The sequence below is a fragment of the Agelaius tricolor genome, unplaced genomic scaffold (genome assembly GCF_023055355.1).
Source record: "Agelaius tricolor isolate 1412-34295 unplaced genomic scaffold, bAgeTri1.0.p SCAF_3, whole genome shotgun sequence".
NCBI classification, from domain to species: Eukaryota; Metazoa; Chordata; class Aves; order Passeriformes; family Icteridae; genus Agelaius; species Agelaius tricolor.
The window spans coordinates 12,683,386-12,704,399 of NW_027269263.1; the positions used below are offsets into that span (position 1 = coordinate 12,683,386).

Consider the following 21,014-nt stretch of genomic DNA (forward strand, 5'->3'; position numbering starts at 1 on the left):
CTGCTGAAAATCCGCTTGGTCTGCAAACTATCCAATATGAAGCTTAATTTCCCCAGATCATAGAGCTTCGCTAAATTGCTCACAGCGAACCAGACCTCTCATCCCATGGGATTTTTCACTCTAGGAACAGTGGTGTTTATTTGCAAGTCTGTTGAGTAATTGTGGATTACGTCTTATTTGGGAAAGGAGAAAGGGAAAATATTAGGCTTATGTGTTCAAAGAAGCACTGCAGAAAGGACTATTTGAGGCCATAAACTCCCTTAGAAACTGGACAGGCACCATTGCACTACAATGTGCAATGACCTCTCTTACACCTGGGTTATTCATCGTTGTTGTGACAGCTTCTGTCAGACACTTCATTCGACAAGGGATTTCATTATTTTAGAAGAGAGTCAAGTCATAGAGTTAAGACTTGAATTTATAAAATAGCTCATGCATTAGTCCAGCCTCATTGCTCTAGAACAGAAGTGTAATGACATCTTCTGTCCAAGTAAGTTGATTCATCATCCTAGAACTTTTTAATTACAAGTGATACAGTAACTAAGGGTGTAGCTTGATGAGTAATTTTCTGGCAGTAGTACCAATGTAGGCACTTGCTGTTCTTCCATACACAGACACTGGCATGCACGTGCTTGCTGCCACCCCTTTCATTGTGCAACCTCATGGCAAACCTGTGCAGGGAATTGCTCTAACAGAAAATAGCTCAGTTGCAGGATCATTGTCCAGCTGGGGCTCTGTGTGTGACAACACAATGTGTGGCACAGTAACAGGTTAGGCAGCACTTTAGGTTGAACTTAGCCATGGTCTTCACTTGCAGGTGCCTACAATACTAAGCAGAAGGAATGTTTCATGGTTCCCACTGTTATCAGAGATTTACACAGAGAACAGTGATTCCTGTGCCTCACAGCAAACCTGTTCATAAAGATCTGCAGCATCCTGGTAATGCTAGGAAAGAAAAATAAAGGATGTTGGATCTGGAAGGAAACATTCCAGATGTTGACTGCCGGTGCTCTTAAGAAAGACCATTCACAGAAATCCTGGATTTAGTGTAAATAATCTGAGTGCAGGTTCTCACCTTGCCACAGTAAAATATGTCCTCTCGCTTGATCTTCCCTTCAGCAATCTTCTCGCGGATGGCTTGTCCCACTTCGTGCTCATTGAAGTAGACAAAGGCCCCGTCGATGTGGCGGTAACCAGCATCGATGGCAATCTTCACTGCCTCCAGACAGGAACCTTTGGGCGTCTGGTGGGAGAAGGAAAAGGATGAACATAGTGTCAGCCTACTGCTTACCCCTCCTTCAGTGCTGGAGGGTCCCTGAGATTCGCGTGAGATTCGTGGTGTAATTCATCCCAAGTGACCATCCCTTTCCTCCCAGGCAACCATGATCCAACTTCCAAATAAGAGAGGGCTGTGCAGTTTTTCTCAAAACTGTTGAACATGTGGGATTAGACTGGGAAAAGGCAGCAAAGAAAAAATTGTCTATCTCCATGAAAGAGAAAATACTAGTGTCCTCAGGATGTAGAATCGAATGCATTTGATATGAAAATAATTTCAGAATTTCTTATCTAGCAAGCAAGGGCTTACCTACAACACCCATTTGATAAAATGACTTACTCAAGGGGAAGATGACTTTTTGGTTGAGCAGAACTGGTCAACCACCTGCTGATCAGAGGCTCTTTGAATAGCTTGGACCTTTCAGAAGTGCAGGAATTTGGATTTGACTTCTTTCTCCTCAAATTAACTTATAGTTGTTGGTATCATAATCTGAAGGTCAGGACTATCTACTGGTATTCCCAGTTCTGAACAGCTGCTTTACTATGTGGTTAAAAAACAGTAGTTGCTTTAGTGTATATTTATATATATTTTACTGCTTCAGTTTAAGATGATCCCAAGAAACCTCCTAATAAGTGACATTTTTGTACTGTTTGCTCATCATTGCCAAAATTCAGAGTAAGCTTGTTTTTTCAGAACAGTCATATTTTCCATATTTTCCATAAGCCAATATGGCAAGCAAAATTACACATAAGCCAAACCAAGCAAAAAAGCACAAAACTGGTTACTGAAATTATTTGTCTGGTCACTAAAATTGTACTGAAAACAACTTATGGTTCCTACACTTTTTATAATGAGAGAGCAGCCCTAAGTCGTGGTGGCCAAGGGTGTGCAGAAATGCTATTCTCCCATCCTTTTCATGGACATTGTTTGGCTGCAACAGGGATATCTGATTCACTTTAAGATAAACTGAAGTAGGGCAAGTCAAACTGCTCTGCTGTGCTGCTGTCTGTCAACAACAAATGGCGAGAGTTGGATTCGGCTATCTGCAAGTGCAGGGCCAAGACCACACTCCTTCTCCTGTGAAGAAAACAGATGCCAGAGGCATCTGGAAATGAGGTAGTATGAAGAGAGGATGTCAGATTTGTTGGTTTTGACAATGCCAAAGAAAGAAGAGAAGCAGGACTGGCATTTTACACCATAGCAATAGCTCTCCTTCCTCTCTCTCCTAGCTATCCTTTTACAGCTGGCACTGGCCTGGCTGTCCATGAGTTTGTCATGAAAGAAACAGCTTCTCTTCCACCACATGCTGAACTAGAAGGTGTGAAATTCATAGCTGCTATAGGATGCTTCAATGATTAAGGACATTGGTCTTCCCTTCCATGCATATGAAAGAAAAGTCTTTGAAGGACTGCTGAAGACACTTGGGGATGTCTTCATCCCTGCCTTTCAGTCCCAGAGCTGTGGGCTGGTGACAGATCATTCTGGGATAATGGGACCATATTCTAGCCTGCTTGCTCAGTGCCCCATCTTGGATGACTCTGAGGGACACAAAATGGACCAGCTTCTGTTTGGGCTTGGGAGGAACTTTCTGCTCCAGCATGCAGTGCCCAAAGGTTACTTAAAATACAAAAGTGCTCACACGTGCCCTGATTTATTACAGACCGGAATGAGGGCCTAGAAGCAAAACGGCACAATTTGGCACTCCAGAGTATTTACAGCAGTGATGGTGCAATACTGTGTGCTTAATTGAGGAATACAATGTAGCACTTGTTTCAGTGTTTTGCGGCTTTCATTGTGGAAGCCTCCCAAAAGCACGCTCAGCCCCTGGCAGGGCCCTTTTCTGGTTGTTAGTGGGATGTAACAAAGACCACGGCAGCTACCAGCTTTTCGGGCACACTCAATGGCTGCTTTTCACTTGGGGCATACCGGGCAGCGTTACAGAAGTGCGAGGCATGGAGCAATGACAACCTCCAACATGTTCTCTGCTTTGTCCCTGCCTGAACCTGCAGGACAGGATTTGAGAGAGGCATCAGGATGAAAGCTCTGACACGAGTATTACAAGCCTGTGGTGACTGATGACAGTAACCTCGGACCTCTGCCCCAGCAATGAGCCACCGCACAAGGTTGGAGCCGCTGTTGCAAAGCTCAGGCTGACTGGCACAGAGCAACAGGGCTTAGCTGAAAGGTCTGGGGAGCTCAAGCCTAAGTGATTATTAGTTATCTGAAAGACAAGTATATTTCCAAAAGTGTTATCAGTGTTTTTTCTCTCTGAAATGCGATTTTGTAAACAATGTGTATTCTAGATTTCTTCAGCCTGTTTGACTTTTGCCATTCAAGTGTATGAAACCAGAGCATTTAGAGGACAGTGATGCATTACCATAATATAGATTTTGAGAAAAAATTTTTTTTTTTTTTTACTTTTTCCATTTGTTGAAGAGACTGAAAATGGGATGTGAACCCAGTACTAGAATTTCCCCTCTTCACACTCTTGAGAGATTGCACAAACACAGCTCTCTATTGTTTCCTGATGCTGTAAACTAAACTCTACCAGGCAAGGAGATGTTGATTATTGGGTTGTGTCTTCTCTCAGTCACCAGGGCCAGTTTGGTCAGTAAGAAAAGCAGAAGGAATAGGTGAGGAAAGGTAGAGTCACACAGGTAAGGGAACAGCACAGTTTCAGACATGGAAGGAGGGTAGGATAGAGGAAAATGCTTGCAGTTACTGCATCTGCTTTTGGCTGAATCACTTGACTCCTGTTAGAGCTGAACTTCTGTGTATTTCTTAATTTTTTTATATGGGACTTACATCTGTACAAATAATCTTCTGAAAGACTCCTCCATCTCAAGGAATAACCTTATTCTTTAGGGGCTCGGGGTGGCTTTTTTTGGATCAGGTCTTGATTACCAATGGCTGGAGATGGGTTTACATTATATATGTATGTTTTTATTGCACTAGTCCATTTCATCTGATGTGGTATATTAGTTCTGACAGATTCTGGTCTAAGGTGCTTCATATAAAAATGCAAAGCAATCTAGGGAATAGTTTTTGGAAAATATTGCCTCTATTGAACCATCCCAGCTGAAGGTGTGAGACATCTGTGAGTCTGGAAACTTTATACCATATGTTTATTTTCATTCTAATGGAGAAACTATCATTTCTGGCATTTCACATATTTAATCCTTCCAAATCCTGCAGTAATGGGCTGTGGTAAGCTGTGCTGATGAGTTGCACAGGCTAGTCATGTTGTGGTATTGCCACTTTTTAGAAGTGTTGCTTTAGGTGTCGTATCTTATTCCATTGTTTCCTGACAGACCGTACCAAAGTTGGGTGACTCAAACCACCACTGCTCATCCATCTTTCCATCAGAGAAAGCACAAACCTGGATCTTTCCCCTCTACTTCACTGCTCAGCCTGAGGTATTTCAATCTCTTCTGTCTTTCATAGGTTTTCAGTAGTGACCAGATCAAAGGTTACCAACTGAAAACCAGCTTTTATTTAAGTGTAGATAGAAATTTGTGATACATCTTTGTTGTATAAGGGTTGGCACCACTAATCACGGCAGCTGATGGAACAGCACTTCCCAGGCTGTTTGGCCATGGGCAACCACCTTATCCTACTCAGACCCCCAGACCTCTTCCCTCTCCTTCCTGTAGGTTATACTCACTTAGTACATTACCTAAAATGCAGCTGCCTGTGCTGCCTGCTCACTCGAGACAGGGCTTTATTCTTGCACCATTCCTGAATGAGCAGGGTTCACTTTTAGAGTAGTACAACTATTAAATGAGGTACTGAAATGTCTCTATGTCATAAACCTTTGTGCTTTGTTAGTAGTAATTCAGGACACTCTAGCTTTGGCCTTAAGACAAATCTTGCTTCTTTATTACTTCTTATTTAAGCATAGATGAGAGGTTTCTTGATCCTTCACCATAATTAATGTTTCTAATCAGCATGCCTTAGAACTGTGCTATTTTGATCAAAGTCTTGTTTTAGAACAGGAGTTTATAACCACTTGTGCACTGTAAGTCAGATATTTATCTTCAGTGCTTTTGCAGACAGTCACTAATTTGTGCCAAAGAACCATATTAAATTTATTGCACATTTTATGATGAAAGAATAACTGGTTGACTAGGAGGACTTGCTCAATCACTCATAAATTTCTTCAATAGCATCTGTGTTATTGTTACGATCATAAACTTTAAGGAAACAAGAGACACAATTATTCCCTCTATCAATCTATAGCTTGTAAACCAGCTGATTTACCATCATGCCTGACAGATTTAACTGGTATCTGTTTCCTTCAGGCTCCATGATAAATAAATCCAGCAGAAGGGCTGGGAGAGCAGACTCAGATATGCACCTTCACTGAAAGAAAGGAAGCAGCAATTTGGCCCCTTCTCCACAGATGAAGTAGCCAACTGGCCAGTTACCACTTTCTGTGAGTCTGAAAAAGCAATGTGCTTCATCAGTTCTGTCTGTCTGAAAGGGTCTGCTCTCTTTTTCCTCTGAGGCCATAAACTTCCCTAATTTTTAATGTTTATTCCAGACACCTTCTGTCACATCCCATTTTGTCAAAAACTATTCTCCCTACCATAGCAAATGGTTCAGCTTCAATTTCTTTTGTGAGTGCACATGACCAAGCCACAGGACAATATTTTTGTGCAGGCATACCCATGAGTTTTTCTCTTCCCACTCAAGTAGTACAGTATTTGCTCAGCAGTGTTAGTGGTTGTCTTACTTATTACTGTTATTTAGTGTCACAGTTCATCTGCCCTCCAATTCTTTTGCTTTTTCTATAGCATCTCTCTCTAGTCAGCAATTTCCATTGGTTTTCCAGCTGATTAAGAGGGTTATCTCCAAAGACAAAGCTAACAGAACACTCTGCCAGTAGATTATAATCTTGCAAAACCATGTGAACTGCTACTCTGGCCGTTGCTTTTATGTCTTAACATCAGTATCATCATTTATTCTTTATTAGTGCGACGGTAAAGGAAAACAGTCTGACTCAGGCTCCCAGATTCTGCTCTGCCCTGTTTTACAGGAGCAGCTCTACAGAGTTGCACCAGTATCAGCAGCACATGAGAGAAGAGGGAGCAGCACTTCAGGGAAGAAGCCCTTACCTTAGTCCTGAGCATCTAACCTGTTTAGTGCATTGCTTTGCAGTCTCTTAGCTGGGAATAATGATCCTGGGGGAAAAAGCCTCAAGTGTTAGGAGACACAGGGCCATCTTCTGGAAAAATCTGAGTTTAGCTGCAGCAGAATTACACAAGATATCCAAGCCATGGGCCAAGTGCTCCAGTCCAAACCTGTAATTTAGGATGTGGAGCCGCTGTTTAGGAATCTTAGTCAGCTAAATACAGGAAGGAGAAAGTAGGTACATTCCTGGGCTCAGAGCCTCCTTCATCAGAGCTCAGCACTCACACACAGATTCTTATGCAAGTTTCTAGAAGCCCAGTTGCTTATTTCCATTTGCCTGTTTTCTGGACAAACTGGCAAAAAGGATTGGCTTAAGATGTTAGGAACAGAGCATAGAAAGCATGTGTACTGAAGGCCCTGCAGGAAAGCACAGGTTGAGTTTACAAAGCTAGAGGATATGAGCCACACAAGGGTACATTCTTAGAATTGTTTAATCTTGTAAAAGAGAAGCTGTACTGTACACCTCTTTCTTGGAAAATGCAACCGCCAGCACATCCCTCTCTCTCGTACACAGGAAAATCTGGCTTTCATCCCCCGGAAGCATTGGCAGCCACCATCCAGGAAGCAAAACCCAGCAAAGGGTTCTCTGCAAAAGCAGGTAGAGCTGGGAATGGAGGCAGAGAACACAGATAAGAGCCACAGGCTGCTGTGCCAGCCCAGAACTTCGCTTTATGTCATGCACTGTGTTGCCTCGAGAGGTGGAAGACAGCAAATAAGCACAGAGAAGATGGGGAGAATGGTGTCACTTGTGTCCTTGTGTCACACCATGAATGAAGGTGGAAAAGGGGTGCCTTTCTCCTCTAACTTGATGCTCTATCAGTGGCCTGAAGCATGGGGTTTGTCCATACAACAGACATTAGATTGCATAACTGCAGATTTAGCATTTCTAGAATTCCTGTGACATTGTTATTCTAGGATTTAGCCAAAGCTGTCTTCAGGAAAACCTTATTATTGTAGCTGGCAGAGGGTGCTGGAGTTATTTTTAACACTTGATGGCAGAATCCTCAGTTTTAGGAACTCTGCAACTTTTCACTCGACACAAAGTCAGTTAATGCAAGGTGAAGCTGAAGAGCTGCCATACCTTTCTGCTGGCAGCTAGAGGATTAAAGCAAACCAAGAACATGATGTGCACACCTGGGTCCCTGTGCTCACAGAGCTAGGGGGGTGGACTGGGAAAGTTTCCTGAAGAGCTGGAGAACACAGCAGCCAGCTGGCTGGCCCTGGGAAGCATGGATCTATCTGGGAGGGTGGGTGCTATCAAAATACCCTTCAGACAAGCAATGCAATCAAAGGGACGCGCGAGGTACAAGTGGAAGATAAAGCAGCAGCTTGTGCAATAAAGGAGAAGAAAAGGTTGCCAGTAGCTCTTCTGCTTCATTCCCTAGAGTTAAAGGGGAGAGGTTTCTGGCGCCAGTTCGAAGAAGTGTTTGCAAAGGCAAATGTAAAACTTGGGGAATTCCACCACCTAGTTAGCTGAACCAACATGAGTTGGCTTCCAAGCCTAGAGAGGCATTTTCTGCACAGTGCTTTCAAGTTTTGACAAATCTGGCCTCCTAGGTCAACCAAAGAGACAATCCAGATGTTAGCTTCCCACATGAGCTGCAAGAACATGCTTACACTGTTTTTTGGAGAACTGTGGGGAATCAGGGGCGCATAGGAGTGCACAGCCATGTTTAGCGTATGGAGTCGGTCAGGGATATTTTAAAAATGGAGCTTTGCCTGGAAAATTGGGCTCTAAATGTTCTTGCCAAAAAGCGTATCTTTCAGTTGTGGTAATCCCGATTACTCACTCGTAGGGGTTCAGTTTTTCCCCTCTTCAACAATGCCAGTGATTCCCTGTCTCATCTTCTGTAAAACAATCTTCTTAACTTTTATTTAGATAGATAGGCTTTCCCTGTGGCTTTTGAGCAGGCTTTTAAAAACCCCAGCATATTTAGAAAGCCATAGGAAAAGAGAAGAATAAAAGTACTATTTTTTGGGTGTCAATATTTGGCTTAGTATTATTGCACTGGTAACAGCTAACTTTGTAGTTTTTGGAAGAGGGGTATATTGAAACAGCTAGAGCTTGTCACTGCAGCACGCAGCTATGGAATGGAAAAGGTCTGTTTTCTGTTTGGTTACTTTTCAAAGAAGAATCCCTGGTGACTGGTTCTGAGTAGTGCTACTGTCCTAAAAGCTTATCTGGATTAACCCTCTATTAGTTTTGGAACTGGACTGATTAAACGCGATTCTACCCTGTGTTATAGACAGACGCGTCGTTTGGTGGGTCATGCTGGTACCCGATATCCACCATTCAAAAGTTGTCCTGATTCCCAGACAAAGTTGTCACCTTCTAAAGGCCCCCTTGTTCCGGGAGCATTTTCCTGTGGAGTGCTCCTGCCGTGTCCAAGTCTGCACGTGTTGGTACGGTCTTTGGGAGCCAAATGACACGGTGCCAGGGTGGCTGCAAGAGCCAGCCCCGCTGCTTGATGAGGCTGGCATCACTGCACAAGGCCAGGCAATTATCTGGCTATCGATGGATTCATTAGTGCAAGTCCTCGCCTCTCGTTTTAAGAAGAAGGGTTTTTGTTTTAGGCATGCTGGAGTGGCCAGGGAGAGGGGAAGAAGTTGTTCTGACCACAGTCTGCTCCTTATAGCAAACTAAAAAATTCAGCGTTTTCCAGGACCAGCAATTTTGTGTCCATTTTACTCAGAAGTCCTCCCTTGGTTAATGAACTTTGTAGCTAGAAAGTTAGTCTTTCATTCACACTCATCTACAAGGCTGGGCTCTTTCTCATTAGGAATTTTACATGTTGACCACTTCAATAAACACAGCTTTTAATCTGCTACACATGATAGACACTAATTGTGTTCACAACTGGAAACAGAAGCCATTAGCACAAAGTAGAGATTAGTAATACTATCAATTTGTTTTTTATTAAACTTCAGGTTTCATGGAAATGAAGAACCAGAGAGATTTCATCAGCAAAGATACATGGAGGTAAAAGAGCATTTTGGAAATTCAGCAATGTCTTAGAACCATGGGTTTGGTGCAAATCAAAGTATTAGGAGCGAAGCTCGTGTCTCCAAAAAAGTTGCATGCAAGAATCTTTCCTCCAGATTGACAGAGTGTGTAAGTCATTTTATCAAATCCAAATTTTAAATCTGGTTTAAATTCAGTTCTTATACAAAAGCTATGACTTTCTGAGTCTGCCCCATTTCAGGAAAAAAAGCATCTACCTCTTCTAATTATGTGATTTTTCTGATTATATGACTTAGGTTTCCTTTCTTAATGAGATAAAGATGGAATTTTGCATTTATGAAAGCCAAAAATGCTCTGTTGTATAACACAAGATTACAGGGATCTAGCAGGACCTGAGGCATCTAGAGGCAGAAGCAGGCAGAGGAGGAGAGGTCAAGGCTAAACATGAAGAAGGAAGTGTTAAAGACAAAGAAATGGAGGAAGACTGCTCCAGTGGCAAACCAGAAAAGTTGTACAGTTGAGGAAAAAAGGAGAACACAAGATAAATCAGAGGTAGTAAACCTGCCACTTGAGCATATAAAAAGGGAATTTTAAAATGTGTCACACAACAGTAAGCTTTTAGCAAAAGTCATGAATGAAATCAGAACTTGTTCTGAGACCCTTTTGATTTAGTTTAACCTTCTAGTGTGTACCCTCACCTCTTTATTATAGGGAACTTGATCTGTGAAAGCACTCTTTCATGTGTGAAACCACTTATTCCCTGGAATATTTGCCACCTCTGTAGCAAACAGCAAGGTTGAATTAAGGCAATACTGCAGCCCAATCACTGCAGCTTCTTAACTCCTCACACAAGCTCTTGCCCAAGAGTCAAGTTGGTCTGTTGCCTGCTAAAAGCTGATGCCCACTGCTGTACCTCCTCAAGGCATCTGGGCACCAAATATCAAGAAATCCTGCCTTCATCTGCTCTTGGCAACTGGGTCTTGCCAGTAACTGGCTTAGTCAAGGCATAAAATCTGAGCAATTAATCAATGGGGGCATCACTCAACACCAGGATACCAGCCACTGAAGGAAAGGCATGCCATCTGCAGTCTTTGTAAGCAGAACTGCCTCGGTATGGCTTAGTCCTTCAAGCACGAGACTGAGTCACAACTCCGTGAGTGATCCGGCTGCAGATATTGGGTTTCAGGATAAATATTGTTCAGTGTGGAGGCTCGGCTAAGAGTTTACTAAGAGGCAGGCAAGGAGCCCTCCAGCACATGTAGCAGATCAGGCACAGTTGTCTTTCTGGGCTGCAATCATGTGTCTCTTTCCTTTAACCCCTACTCAAGAGTACAAATCTCTATTTGGACTATGATTTTAGGATATCCTCAGAGACCGAGGGAGCGTGGGGCTGCCCTCTGAAACACCTCAGAAATCCCAACCCTGAGAGACCTCATGTTGCTACGTGTCGACCAACTGTGGCTGTGCCACTCCAAAGTGCTCCCTGAAGACAAGAGGAACTAGTGCTGCATGAAGTAATGCTGCTGCTTAAAAAGCAAAGAGCTTGAGAAAGCTCTTGGTGGTCATCAAAAGGGAATATGAAGGGACACGATATCTTTTGGAAATGCTGGTTAGGAGATATAACCCAATAACCTTTAAAAAATTCATTTTGTTTCAGGAATTTTATTTACTTCTTAAATTCAAGGCATAAATAAGAGGTTTTGTAACCAAATATCCCAGCTGATTCCCCCAGCTCTGTTCAAATCAGGTTCCCAATATTTTACATCTGAAAAAAATAATTTCCTGGTAATTTCATGTAGGTTTGTAAAGATCACTTCATTAGAGAGCTAACTTCATACTCAATACTTGCTGAGTTCAAGCACATAATCATGTGTAATTTACTTTAAAAGGACCGAGGTATTTTCTTTACATATTTAATAGCATGTCATGGGAAATAAGATAAGGCTGTAAGAACACTTGGATGTTAGAATAGTTCCTGCTCTTGTCACTGCCTCTCTCATCTCTTTCAAGAAAAAAAATCCAGAAGCCAAGTTTACCTCAAGAGGAAGACAGTTGTCTGAGTCAGAGTAAATTTACAGGTAAGAAATCAAGAAGCTGAAGCCTTTAAGCTCAACAGTGTCTTCAGTGTTACTTCACCCAGGAAGGTTCAATACATGATTCATTTTGTAGCTTTGGGTCAGGCCAGGTGACTTTCTTTACAAGTCACCTGAAATCATTGCTGTCTCCAGATAATCCTGTTTCAGGAGCCAGTGGTGGCTTTCTAGGAGGAAAACAGGGGGATTAAGTTGTGTGTAATTCCTCCCTTACTGCAGCTCAGAGATCCAGATCCCATCATGGGCACAAATCACTTATTACCTCTTTTGACTTAATAGCAGCCTATGACAGCTCCAAAAACAGGCAGCCTGCAGCAGGGGTGCAGCCAGCACCGTTCAGAGTGATTGAAAAAGTTTGTGCCTGCACATCCTTGTGCAAGGAACTTGGCATAAATGATCCTATGAGAGCATTAGAAGCTGTTAGACCTGTACAATGAAAAATTACTCTGTTCAGCTTCTAGCTTGGGTGTAAAAAGTAATTCAGAGTGCCAAAACAGTGTTTTTACTTATCCAAACCAGATTTTTTTAAACTTGGTCACTCAGACTGGATCTGGGAGCCCTGGATGAACTTTTCCTCTCCCTGATTCAAACCAGCAATTTCTTCTTAAACAAAACCCAGACTGTCTGGGCATTCACAAGGGTTACTTTGTGGTAGTTAAAGATTTGGGGAAATGGGTCTCTCTTCCTCCTGGCTGGATGCCATACCAAGTTCTTCAGCATCCAGTGCTGTGGGGCTGGTGGGCAGTGCACATTCCCATGGGCAGGGTGCTCCTCCTGCTCCAGCCTGTGCTTGTTTCTTCTTGCCTCTCTCTAGCTATCACCTACCCCACAATCACGTTATTTTCCTGAGCTGTCTGATATGAGTTTAATCCCCAGAGGCTGAGAGGAGGACTGAATCTGGTTTCCCACCGCCCATGTGGATTGCCTTACCAGCAGGCTATTCAGGGAAAGGCAACTGCTACCTCAAGTGCTTTAATAATTCTTTGATTCCTCAGCTTGTACTGCCAGTGCCCAAAATGAAATGCTTTGCCATTTGTTTTGCCTGAAACTATTCCACAAAACTGCTTCCAATTTATGAATGGATTTGGCTACCTCAGAACCTCATTTTTAGCTAAGTTGCAACTTGCCAACAGCCCTCACCCAGTGCTATTCTTGAACACTTTGCCCAATCTTATGTTTCAGAAGCAGCGCCTGTGTACAGTGCGGTTGCTACAACCTTCTCTCCAAGCCCTGTCCTCCCTCAGTCAAAACAGGAAGGCAGGAGAGGAGCTGTGGCCAAGGCCCCTTGACCTTCCAGGGAAACAGCAAGTATTTATGTGGAGACACTGGACTGATGATCTTAGCTGTGTTGACAGGGATGAGTTATAAAGTGAAGCAGGCGTAAGTGCAGTTTTAACGAGGCATAGGATTTCCAGGATTTAGGAGTGTTTTTAGCACCTTTCCCCTCTAAGACTGCTCGTCCCCACACTTCATCTGCTTCCAGATGGGTACCAGTACCACTCAATGGGCAGTGCTGGAAGCTAAGAATCAGTGCTGGGAGGCGGTGGGAGCCTGCCATGGACTGGTCTGGTTCTGCTGTAGCACAGGGCAATGCCAGAGGCTCATCCAGGGGCTGTCCTGTCTACCACCCTCCCCTGTGGGACTGCCCTCTCCCTCCTCCCACCCATCTATTTAATACCCTGGAGAAGTGGGTCAACGGCTTGGGGGCCCTCAGGGAGGGGGAGCTGGACACGGGGCATCGGCTGGAGCCTTGGCAGCGCCACTCCTGCACTCACAGGGCTTTGCCAGAAGGATCCACAGAGCCAAACAGAGGTAGAATTGGCCTCAAATTTTAAAGCTGTCTGGAGTGCACTGGTAGTCCTGATTCACAGTTCCCACTGTGGTTCCCACCCAAACTCATGAGGAGAAGGAATATTTGGAGAAGGGAAGAAAGAGCAGTGGAAGGAGTCAGTGACTGAGATTTCCACTTTTTCACTTGTGTCCATCCTTTGGTAGGATAAACAGCCTAATTTTTTTATGTAGGTAAGAATCTAATACAAATAATACATTTCCTTCCTTGCATGAAGGAGAATGCAAAACCAACTTCAACACACTGAAATCTGCCTGCAAAAGAAAATTAAGCTTAATAGTTATGCAATTATTGCATTCCTTTATTTTCAAATAAGCACAGGAAACATGGATTAAACCTGTAAATTTTTTTAATGCGCTTCTCTTGATAAATAACCCAAGTTTATGACTAATTCTATTCTGTGATCCAGTGAAGACTCCTTCCTGTTAGCAGATGAACTGATAGCCAATGGATTCATTGTACTTTCTTGCTGTGGTAGGAGAGTAAAATGAAAAGAAACCCCCAACGTTACACTTTTCAGCCTCAAAGAATTAGCTGAATTGTCATCCCAACCTCTACCCAGTCAGAAGAAAGGCTCTCTAACATCCAGGGGGAAAGAGCATTCAATTAAAATTAGTCTGATTATCAAACAGACCTTTTCCACAGTGGTTCAGCTCTGCTCCTGTTGAGTGATGTACTACTTTGAGTCAGTAAACTTGTATAGGGGGGCTTTCTGTCACTAGATGTATTTTTTTGTTAAGTATTTCACAACCAGAGAAGCACGATTTATCTCCCAAAGTTGTCTTTGGGAGAACAATTAAGTTATTTAAGATGAGCAAGGCAAGCTGCTGACACATTTCAGTTTTGAAGGCACTGCTGATCAGTTTATGCAGACAAAGCCTGAAATGTGAAAGCTGCCTCCTGCCTTTGTTTTCTTCTAACCGACTGCTGGAGAAGCAGATTTCCCTGTTCCATGGCTAACTAGATCTGCCTGATTGGCTCAACCAGCGAGCACATTCCTGCACTTCAGGAAGAACACTCCGGGCTCATTACGAGCTACTGGGCTACAGCCTGACACTAAGAAAACAGATTTGTTTTGGACAAGCTGCTCTGACATGGAGGTGCCAGGGTGAATAACCTTTGGGGGAAAAAAAAAAATCAAAACAAACCAGCTTAAATCAAAAACCTGCCTCCAAGAGCAAGATGAATAATCTGACAAATGAATGGCTCTGTATTTTATATCAAAGCACAAAATAGCTAGAAGTTGCAGGGATCTGACTCATGAGCAGAAATAGAGTGCTGGGGCTGGCTTGAGCTGTCGCTGCCACCAGCTGCCTGCCCCCACCGCTGGAGAACGGGTGGCTCAGATGCTGCTTCTTAAGCAATTCAGCCACAAAAGGCTACAGCTAAGCATTTTAAGGGAAACGTGTCAGCGCTAGTTTATAGCCTCACTCCTCAAGATAAACCTTGAAACGGTCCTGGATTGCCACAAAGCCTTTCAGCTGTTGAGGCAGGAGGAACGGGACAGACACCTCGCCAGGGATCCCGTTGGAAGTTGCAACAGGCACAGCTCAGCACTCGGCAAAGCAGCTTGTCCCAGCCAAGCAGCACTCTGCTGCCACAGCAAGGAGTTGACAGAAGCCCCCACTCCCCACCCCCTTATCAGCAAAGCAGCCTTTTTGAAACGGGCAAATTTTAAGCCGTGACCTATTTAAACATCCTGCCCCATCACCGACGGGCAGCACAATTCTGCAACAAATCCCAGAGCACGCTGCTGCCGCTGCGTTTCCCCAGCTGCTCTCTGTGACAAGTTCTTCGACTCAAATAGCAGTCCTAATCCTAGCGTAAAGCCCCAGCCCAGCTCCGCCAGATAAACACACATTGTTTCACCTGGTCTTCTGTGAAAATGAGACTGTGGGAAGTGCCTTATCACTGCTCTTTTCTCTACCTCTCCTCAGTTCCTCCTCCCACCCGTAACTTTCTAACGTGTTTATCGTGCAGAAGGAGAAAGCTCAGAAAATCAAACTCCTACAAACGCAGGGGGAAGGAGAAAGGGTGGTTGGATATATGCACCCATCCCCACTGAGGGTACAGTTACACAGCGGCTTCGATCGCTCTAAATTGGAGTTGCCGTAGCAATGCCTGCCCTGCCTGCATTACCCTGTCCTCCCTACCTTCTGTTAGCAGAAAACAAGGGACATATATGCAAAAAGCCACTACCTGGGGCTGATTCTGCTGAAAACCAGCCCTCCCTAAAAATGATTCATTTTGGCTCATTGAACTCCATGCAAAGGGTCGCTGTACACCTCAAACCACGGGGGGGCAAACAAAGGAAGGAACCGTCAGGATTTTGCAGGACGGGGAGAGAAGAAGCAGATCTGTTGCTCTGTTGATTTTGGGACAGCTGAATTCCTACAGATTGAATTCTTAGCAGGGTAACAGCAGTGCTGAGAAGCTGCCTCTGGCAAAGGGAATCCCATCCAGCTCCCCACTCAGCTCTGTCAGGTTACTTGCCACTTTGGACTCCCTGCCTGATTCCACTGTATTGGGCCACGGCTTGTCCAGGCTGCAGGCAGGAAGTGCAGCAAGGTAGGAGTTCTTGTGCTGGCAGCTGCATTTTTCTTAAAACTAGGGCAAAAATTGCAACTTGAGGGTTGGGGGCATGATGTACACGTCTGGAAAAAGATGCTTCAAGTTCACTCAGAGCTCTTTTGTCACTGAATTATGCAACATTCTGCTTTGCTATATCAAAATTCCTGTTAGAGACCTTAATTTTGTTTCACTAACCATTATTCAAAGAATGCACTAGCTGAAAATATCTCCTGAAAGTTTAGAGATGTGGGGGACGATGCCCGGGCTCTGAAGTCATGAATTCCTATTGATTCTCCCCATGTAAACCAGCATCGTTAACCAGTGAGAACTGCAGTCCTGGGGAAGTCTTACACCCTTTCTGCATCACTCATGCATTGCCTGCAGTAGTGTTTGTTGAAAATTCGACATCGTTATTGGTGCACCGTGGTACATTTAGTGCTTGATAAATGGCTTTAATCAAGAGTTTTCTTGACAAAGGTACCTTTAAATACCTTGTGATATGTGGAGTCATACACACACATTGCATCGCAGCTATTACACAAGAAGGGTTCTGGCCACGATGCCTCTTTTCCAACTCTTCAAACAAACAAAAAAGAGAACTGATGAAAGATCAGGCAGTTTAGGAGAGCTTTAAAAGGCACTGGCTACTGAATTGCCTTTGCGCTCCCAGGTCCGCAGAGGGAAGAAGCATCAGGTGTGCTTCCCCATCCTCCACGGGTGCAGCCGATCGGCACGGTCAGGCGGGATGCCTGCCCGGCGCAAAACCGAAGGATGCAGAATATTTGAGAGTGGTTTGGCCGCTGGCAGTCAGCTGTGGGAACCGCAGGAATCAGGATGCAGGATTTTGGGTCTTTGTTTCAGGAACATTACTTGGAAAGTATCGGGGGCAGCCGCAAGGCGGTCCGAAATCCCTCATTTTATCTACGCTCGTCGCAGGGGGCTAGGCAGGGGAGATGACGGCACCGTCCCTCCTGACTCCGGGGGGCCGAGGGCTCCCGGCTGCCTGGCCGGGGGTCCCATCCCTTCCCGACCCGGGCATTGCACGGCACCGTCCCGACTCCAGGTCCCCCGCGCCCCTGCCCGTCCGCCCAGCGGCGCGGGGCTGTGGGCGACAGTGGCAGCCGCCGCACACCGCAAACTGGGCGGGATTTTTTTCTTATTTCTTCCCACCTTTCCTCATCTGCGGGCCGCGCACTGCCCGCACTGCTCATAGTAGAGCTGGGTCTAACTTCGCCCAGGGAAAGGAGCAAAGAGAGAAGTAGCCGGGACGGGAGGAGAGGAGGAGGGTAGCCGCGGCTCGGGGGGCTGCAGCGAGGGCAGCCGGCACTTGCCCCCGCCCGCGGCGCGGGGCGTCCCGGCGCCCCCGGACTTACTTTCTGCGGGTCGGCGTAGGTGCCCAGCCCCAAGAGAGGGATGCTGTTGCCGTCGCTCAGCGGAATGCGGTGGCTCTCGGCGGTGAGGTTCATCGTGCCGGCAGGTAGGGCCGCCCCGGACCTGGGGCTGATTCCGCAGGGGGCGGGAGCCACCGCTTCGCAGCCAACACAGCGATCCCTGGCACCGGCACCCACCGACGGCTGGACGGAGCGGACCGGCGGTGGCTCTGGGGGGACCGAGGGACGAACTGCCCTCTCCCGCCGCCGGGAAGCGCCTTTTTGGGGGGCTGAGCCACGTGTGCCCGCGGCTGCCCTGCACCGCGCCCCGCCGCGCACCGCCCCGGCCCCGCCCCGGCCCCGCGGCCACCGGCTCCCCGCGCACCGCCCCGCGCCGTGACGGCCCCGCCGCGACCCCCGAGGGGGCTCCGGCCGGGGCTGCGCGCACGGGAGAGGCTGCTCCGAGCTGGCCTCAGGGCGGGCCCGTGGGCCAGCAGCACCTTGAGCGGCTTGGGGCGTTGCTGCCCTGTGGCCAGGGAGCCCTCGCGGACTGCCCTACCCGGAGCTGCCGGCAGCAGGGCACCGGCTTCCCGTCATTTGGGGTGGTAGGTCTTGGAAGCTTCCCCACAGAGGTGTAGAACAGTTTCCACCTCTCCACTCCAGTGGTTGAAACCCACTACTGTAGAGGCAAGGAGAGAAGGAAGGAAATCCCAGACTGGTGAGCAGTTTCTCTGCCTTAGTGTGAGTCCTGAATTACTGTGAATGGACTCAAGTTCCTCACGGTCTTGTATGTATTTCCTAACGCTGATAGCCCAGAAGGAGACAATATCTTTTTTAAATTCATCACGTAGCTCTTCTCTTTTCTAGTCCACAGAAAACACTTGGGGCCATGCTTTTACACCATTCTGAGCCACCTGCTTTGTGACAACTAAGTTCTCCCCATTTGATCTGGAAGTGCATGGTCTTTTATGCCTTCCTAGATCAACCTGTAATTAAGCCCTCAGGGAACACTATTCCTGAGCCATAACAATGGTCTTTGCCTGGTAGTTTATTTTATCTCCTCTAATACCCTACTTGGCTTTCTGTGCATGGTTATAGTTCATTAGGTTATGCAATTTCAAGAGGGGTTAATGGATCCATCATGATAAGATATCTCTTCAGTTCTTGAAATCAACAGGTGTGCACTAGTTTGCATTTGGGAAAGGGTGAGTTGCTGCTAGGGCTGGGAAACTACCTGGACAATACCCTACCATGAGACCCTTTCAGTGTTACTGGTTAGATACCTGCAAGGGTCTCCTGAGAAGATGGGAAAAGTGCCACTTCCACATTTAGGAATGTTCCAAGAAGTTCAGGACTAAGTGCAAGCCAATTAGATCACAACCCAAAAATTTCTAGTTAGGATGTCCTGCAGGACAAAGGTGGTGTCTTTAAAACACTCCTTGAGAAGTGGACAAAGTGTGACTGAGGTTTTCTGGCAGCCTGTGCTTTACATGGACAGCACAGTGCAAAGAGCTACCTCTAAGGTGGCTGGGTTCCATCTCAAGGGGGGGAGCTGAGGCAGACTGCAGCCTGGCTGTAGTTGTTGTGGACAGGCTCATCCTGCTAGACCCTGTCTGTGTGTTGCTGGGAGCTGTGGGTACCTGCAGGAGGAAGGAAAACCAGAGACCACCTCCATGCTCCCCTGTTGTTCTCATGTAACTGATTACCACTTTCTTGCTACAGGAGCAGCTCCAATCTCCTCTCTCTATGCCAGGCATACTCTGTAGGAGGACAAGTCAATGCCAGCTGCATGTCTAAGCTATAGCCATCATTCTGTTGTATTTCCAACAGAGGAGCAAACACATGGAGAGATGGAAATGGGGTGAGTAGAGAAGAGTCTGATGTGGCAGGGGACATTCAGAGACCTACTTATTTCCAGTCCCATACTAGCATTCCATGAAGAGGCTCTGCTGCCCAGCGGCTGATTCCTATCCCTTAACTTCTATGCTCCAAGTCCACTCCACAACATGCTTTTCCATAATTCCTCTTAATCCAACATATTTTGGGGAGTTTTAAGGCACAGTTTTGGTTCATTGGCTTTGGGCTCAGAGCACATCCAGTTTACTCCTGTGCTCTGGCAAGAGAGCAACACTGCCCGGAGCTGCGCGTGATCCCGAGCTAAGCAAAGGCTGTGCCTGTCCTAGGGAGAAGAGCAAGTGCAAGGAGCCTCTCTGGCAGGAGTACATGAGCCTGATATGTGATAGCCTTGAACAGCAACTGTGAAAGAAGGATTGATGGATTTGCCATAATTCACAGAATGAGGGAGCTTGGGCAGGAGGAGGACTTGTGCTTCTAGGAGCAGGCAGGCAAAGTGGTCCATCAGTGGTGAGGCAAGCCAGCCACACCAGGCACTCCTGCCCTGCCACAGGCACGAGCCCCCAGCACTCATCAGTGTAACAGGCAAAAGTCACCTCACTTGCAGCTTCACTGCTAGACTGGTCCTTACAAGACTAGCCAATGTGCTTGCCCCAGAAACTGGAGAGAGGCAGACGGTTTTGCAAGTCCTTCCCTCCACTCCTACACCATAACTGACAGCAAATAGTGTGGACACCTCTTACACATGAGACTTTTAAAGTCCCATAGCTACTCTGGCTCCCTACCCTATTCCAGTGCCTTTGCAGATATTATATGAAACCGCAGAAAACAGATAAGAAAATGCATATTTCCCCCCTTACATCCAAGTTACTAACTCAAAAACCACTTATTTCATAGAAGCTAGAAACACTAGCAGGTTTTCAGTTGATAATGAATATCCTTTAAAGAACAAAGGAAGCCAAATAATGGAGCCTGGAGCCTGTCACATGTAATTCTTGTTAGTAAAAATTTCTGTTAGCTGCTCAGGGAAGCACAGTTCTCAATTTCAGAGCACAAATGACTTAACCAGACTTTTTACGAGGACACGGTATCTAGCAACTCTGACTGCAAAACAATGTAAGTTTCTAGAAGCAAAGCATTGGCTGCTGGTTGTTGTCGATCAGTAACAATTCAGGAGCTTTTATAAAATGCAGATGTGATCTCAGTTCTTTCTCTAGGAAACAAAAACAATGAAGTTTCAGCCTGGCCTGACAACAAGTAATGAGTGCTGCCATCCTATCAACACAAGTTTGCCTTCCCTAGTGAAGCTCTTAAATCACACAAAAACACCTTCAGAAAGCAACTAAGGTAGGTTTGTGATTCACGTCTTGGTGGTGCAGGATTTTAGAATTGCATTAGTCATCTCAGACCTAAGTAAAGAGCAGGGATTTCAAAAGCAACATCTTATATGTGTTCTGTTCCCCACCCCCTGAATCTCCACACAAATAAGGTAGATTAAAAAAATAAAAAGGAAAATTAGATCTATGTTTTTTGCAGGAAAAGTAGGTCAGACATTTAAGGATTCTTGCTGTTAAAAACTTGCTGAAATCTCAGGTAAAGAAAGTACTTAACGGCCTCCTTACCTGGGCAAAACTGGTAAGGGATCTTTTAAAGAAGTAAAGAGGTCACCTTTTTACTCATTTTATCTCAAATTGCTAAGTATCCTGGGAACAGGAGAAAATGTGTGAAGCCTTTAAATATAGAATCCCCAGTTCTTGGAAGGAAGGAGAAAGAGTCATTGATTGAGAAGGACTGGCCTTGTCATCATTCAGATTTCATGTTTCCTTGGACATTCATGGGTTGCCCC

The 21,014-nt window shown here is 45.6% G+C and overlaps 1 protein-coding gene and 1 long non-coding RNA gene across 2 annotated transcripts in view; one reads left to right on the forward strand and one right to left on the reverse strand.

Annotated features, from left to right (window-relative positions):
- The window catches only part of AKR1D1 (aldo-keto reductase family 1 member D1), a 34,729-nt gene extending 17,074 nt beyond the window's left edge, over positions 1 to 17,655 (reverse strand). The window contains exons 1-2 of the mRNA XM_071422510.1: positions 17,318 to 17,655; positions 1,076 to 1,243 (exon numbers count right to left, since the gene is read on the reverse strand). Coding sequence (XP_071278611.1) covers positions 1,076 to 1,243; positions 17,318 to 17,410 — 261 coding nt within the window. The 5' untranslated portion in view covers positions 17,411 to 17,655. The remainder of the gene's footprint in view (positions 1 to 1,075; positions 1,244 to 17,317) is intronic.
- Positions 17,656 to 17,852: 197 nt separating this feature from the next.
- Positions 17,853 to 21,014, forward strand: part of LOC139587858 (uncharacterized) — a 111,052-nt gene continuing 107,890 nt past the window's right edge. Inside the window, exons 1-2 of the long non-coding RNA XR_011678523.1 lie at positions 17,853 to 19,175; positions 20,386 to 20,515. This is a non-coding gene — a long non-coding RNA (uncharacterized lncRNA). The remainder of the gene's footprint in view (positions 19,176 to 20,385; positions 20,516 to 21,014) is intronic.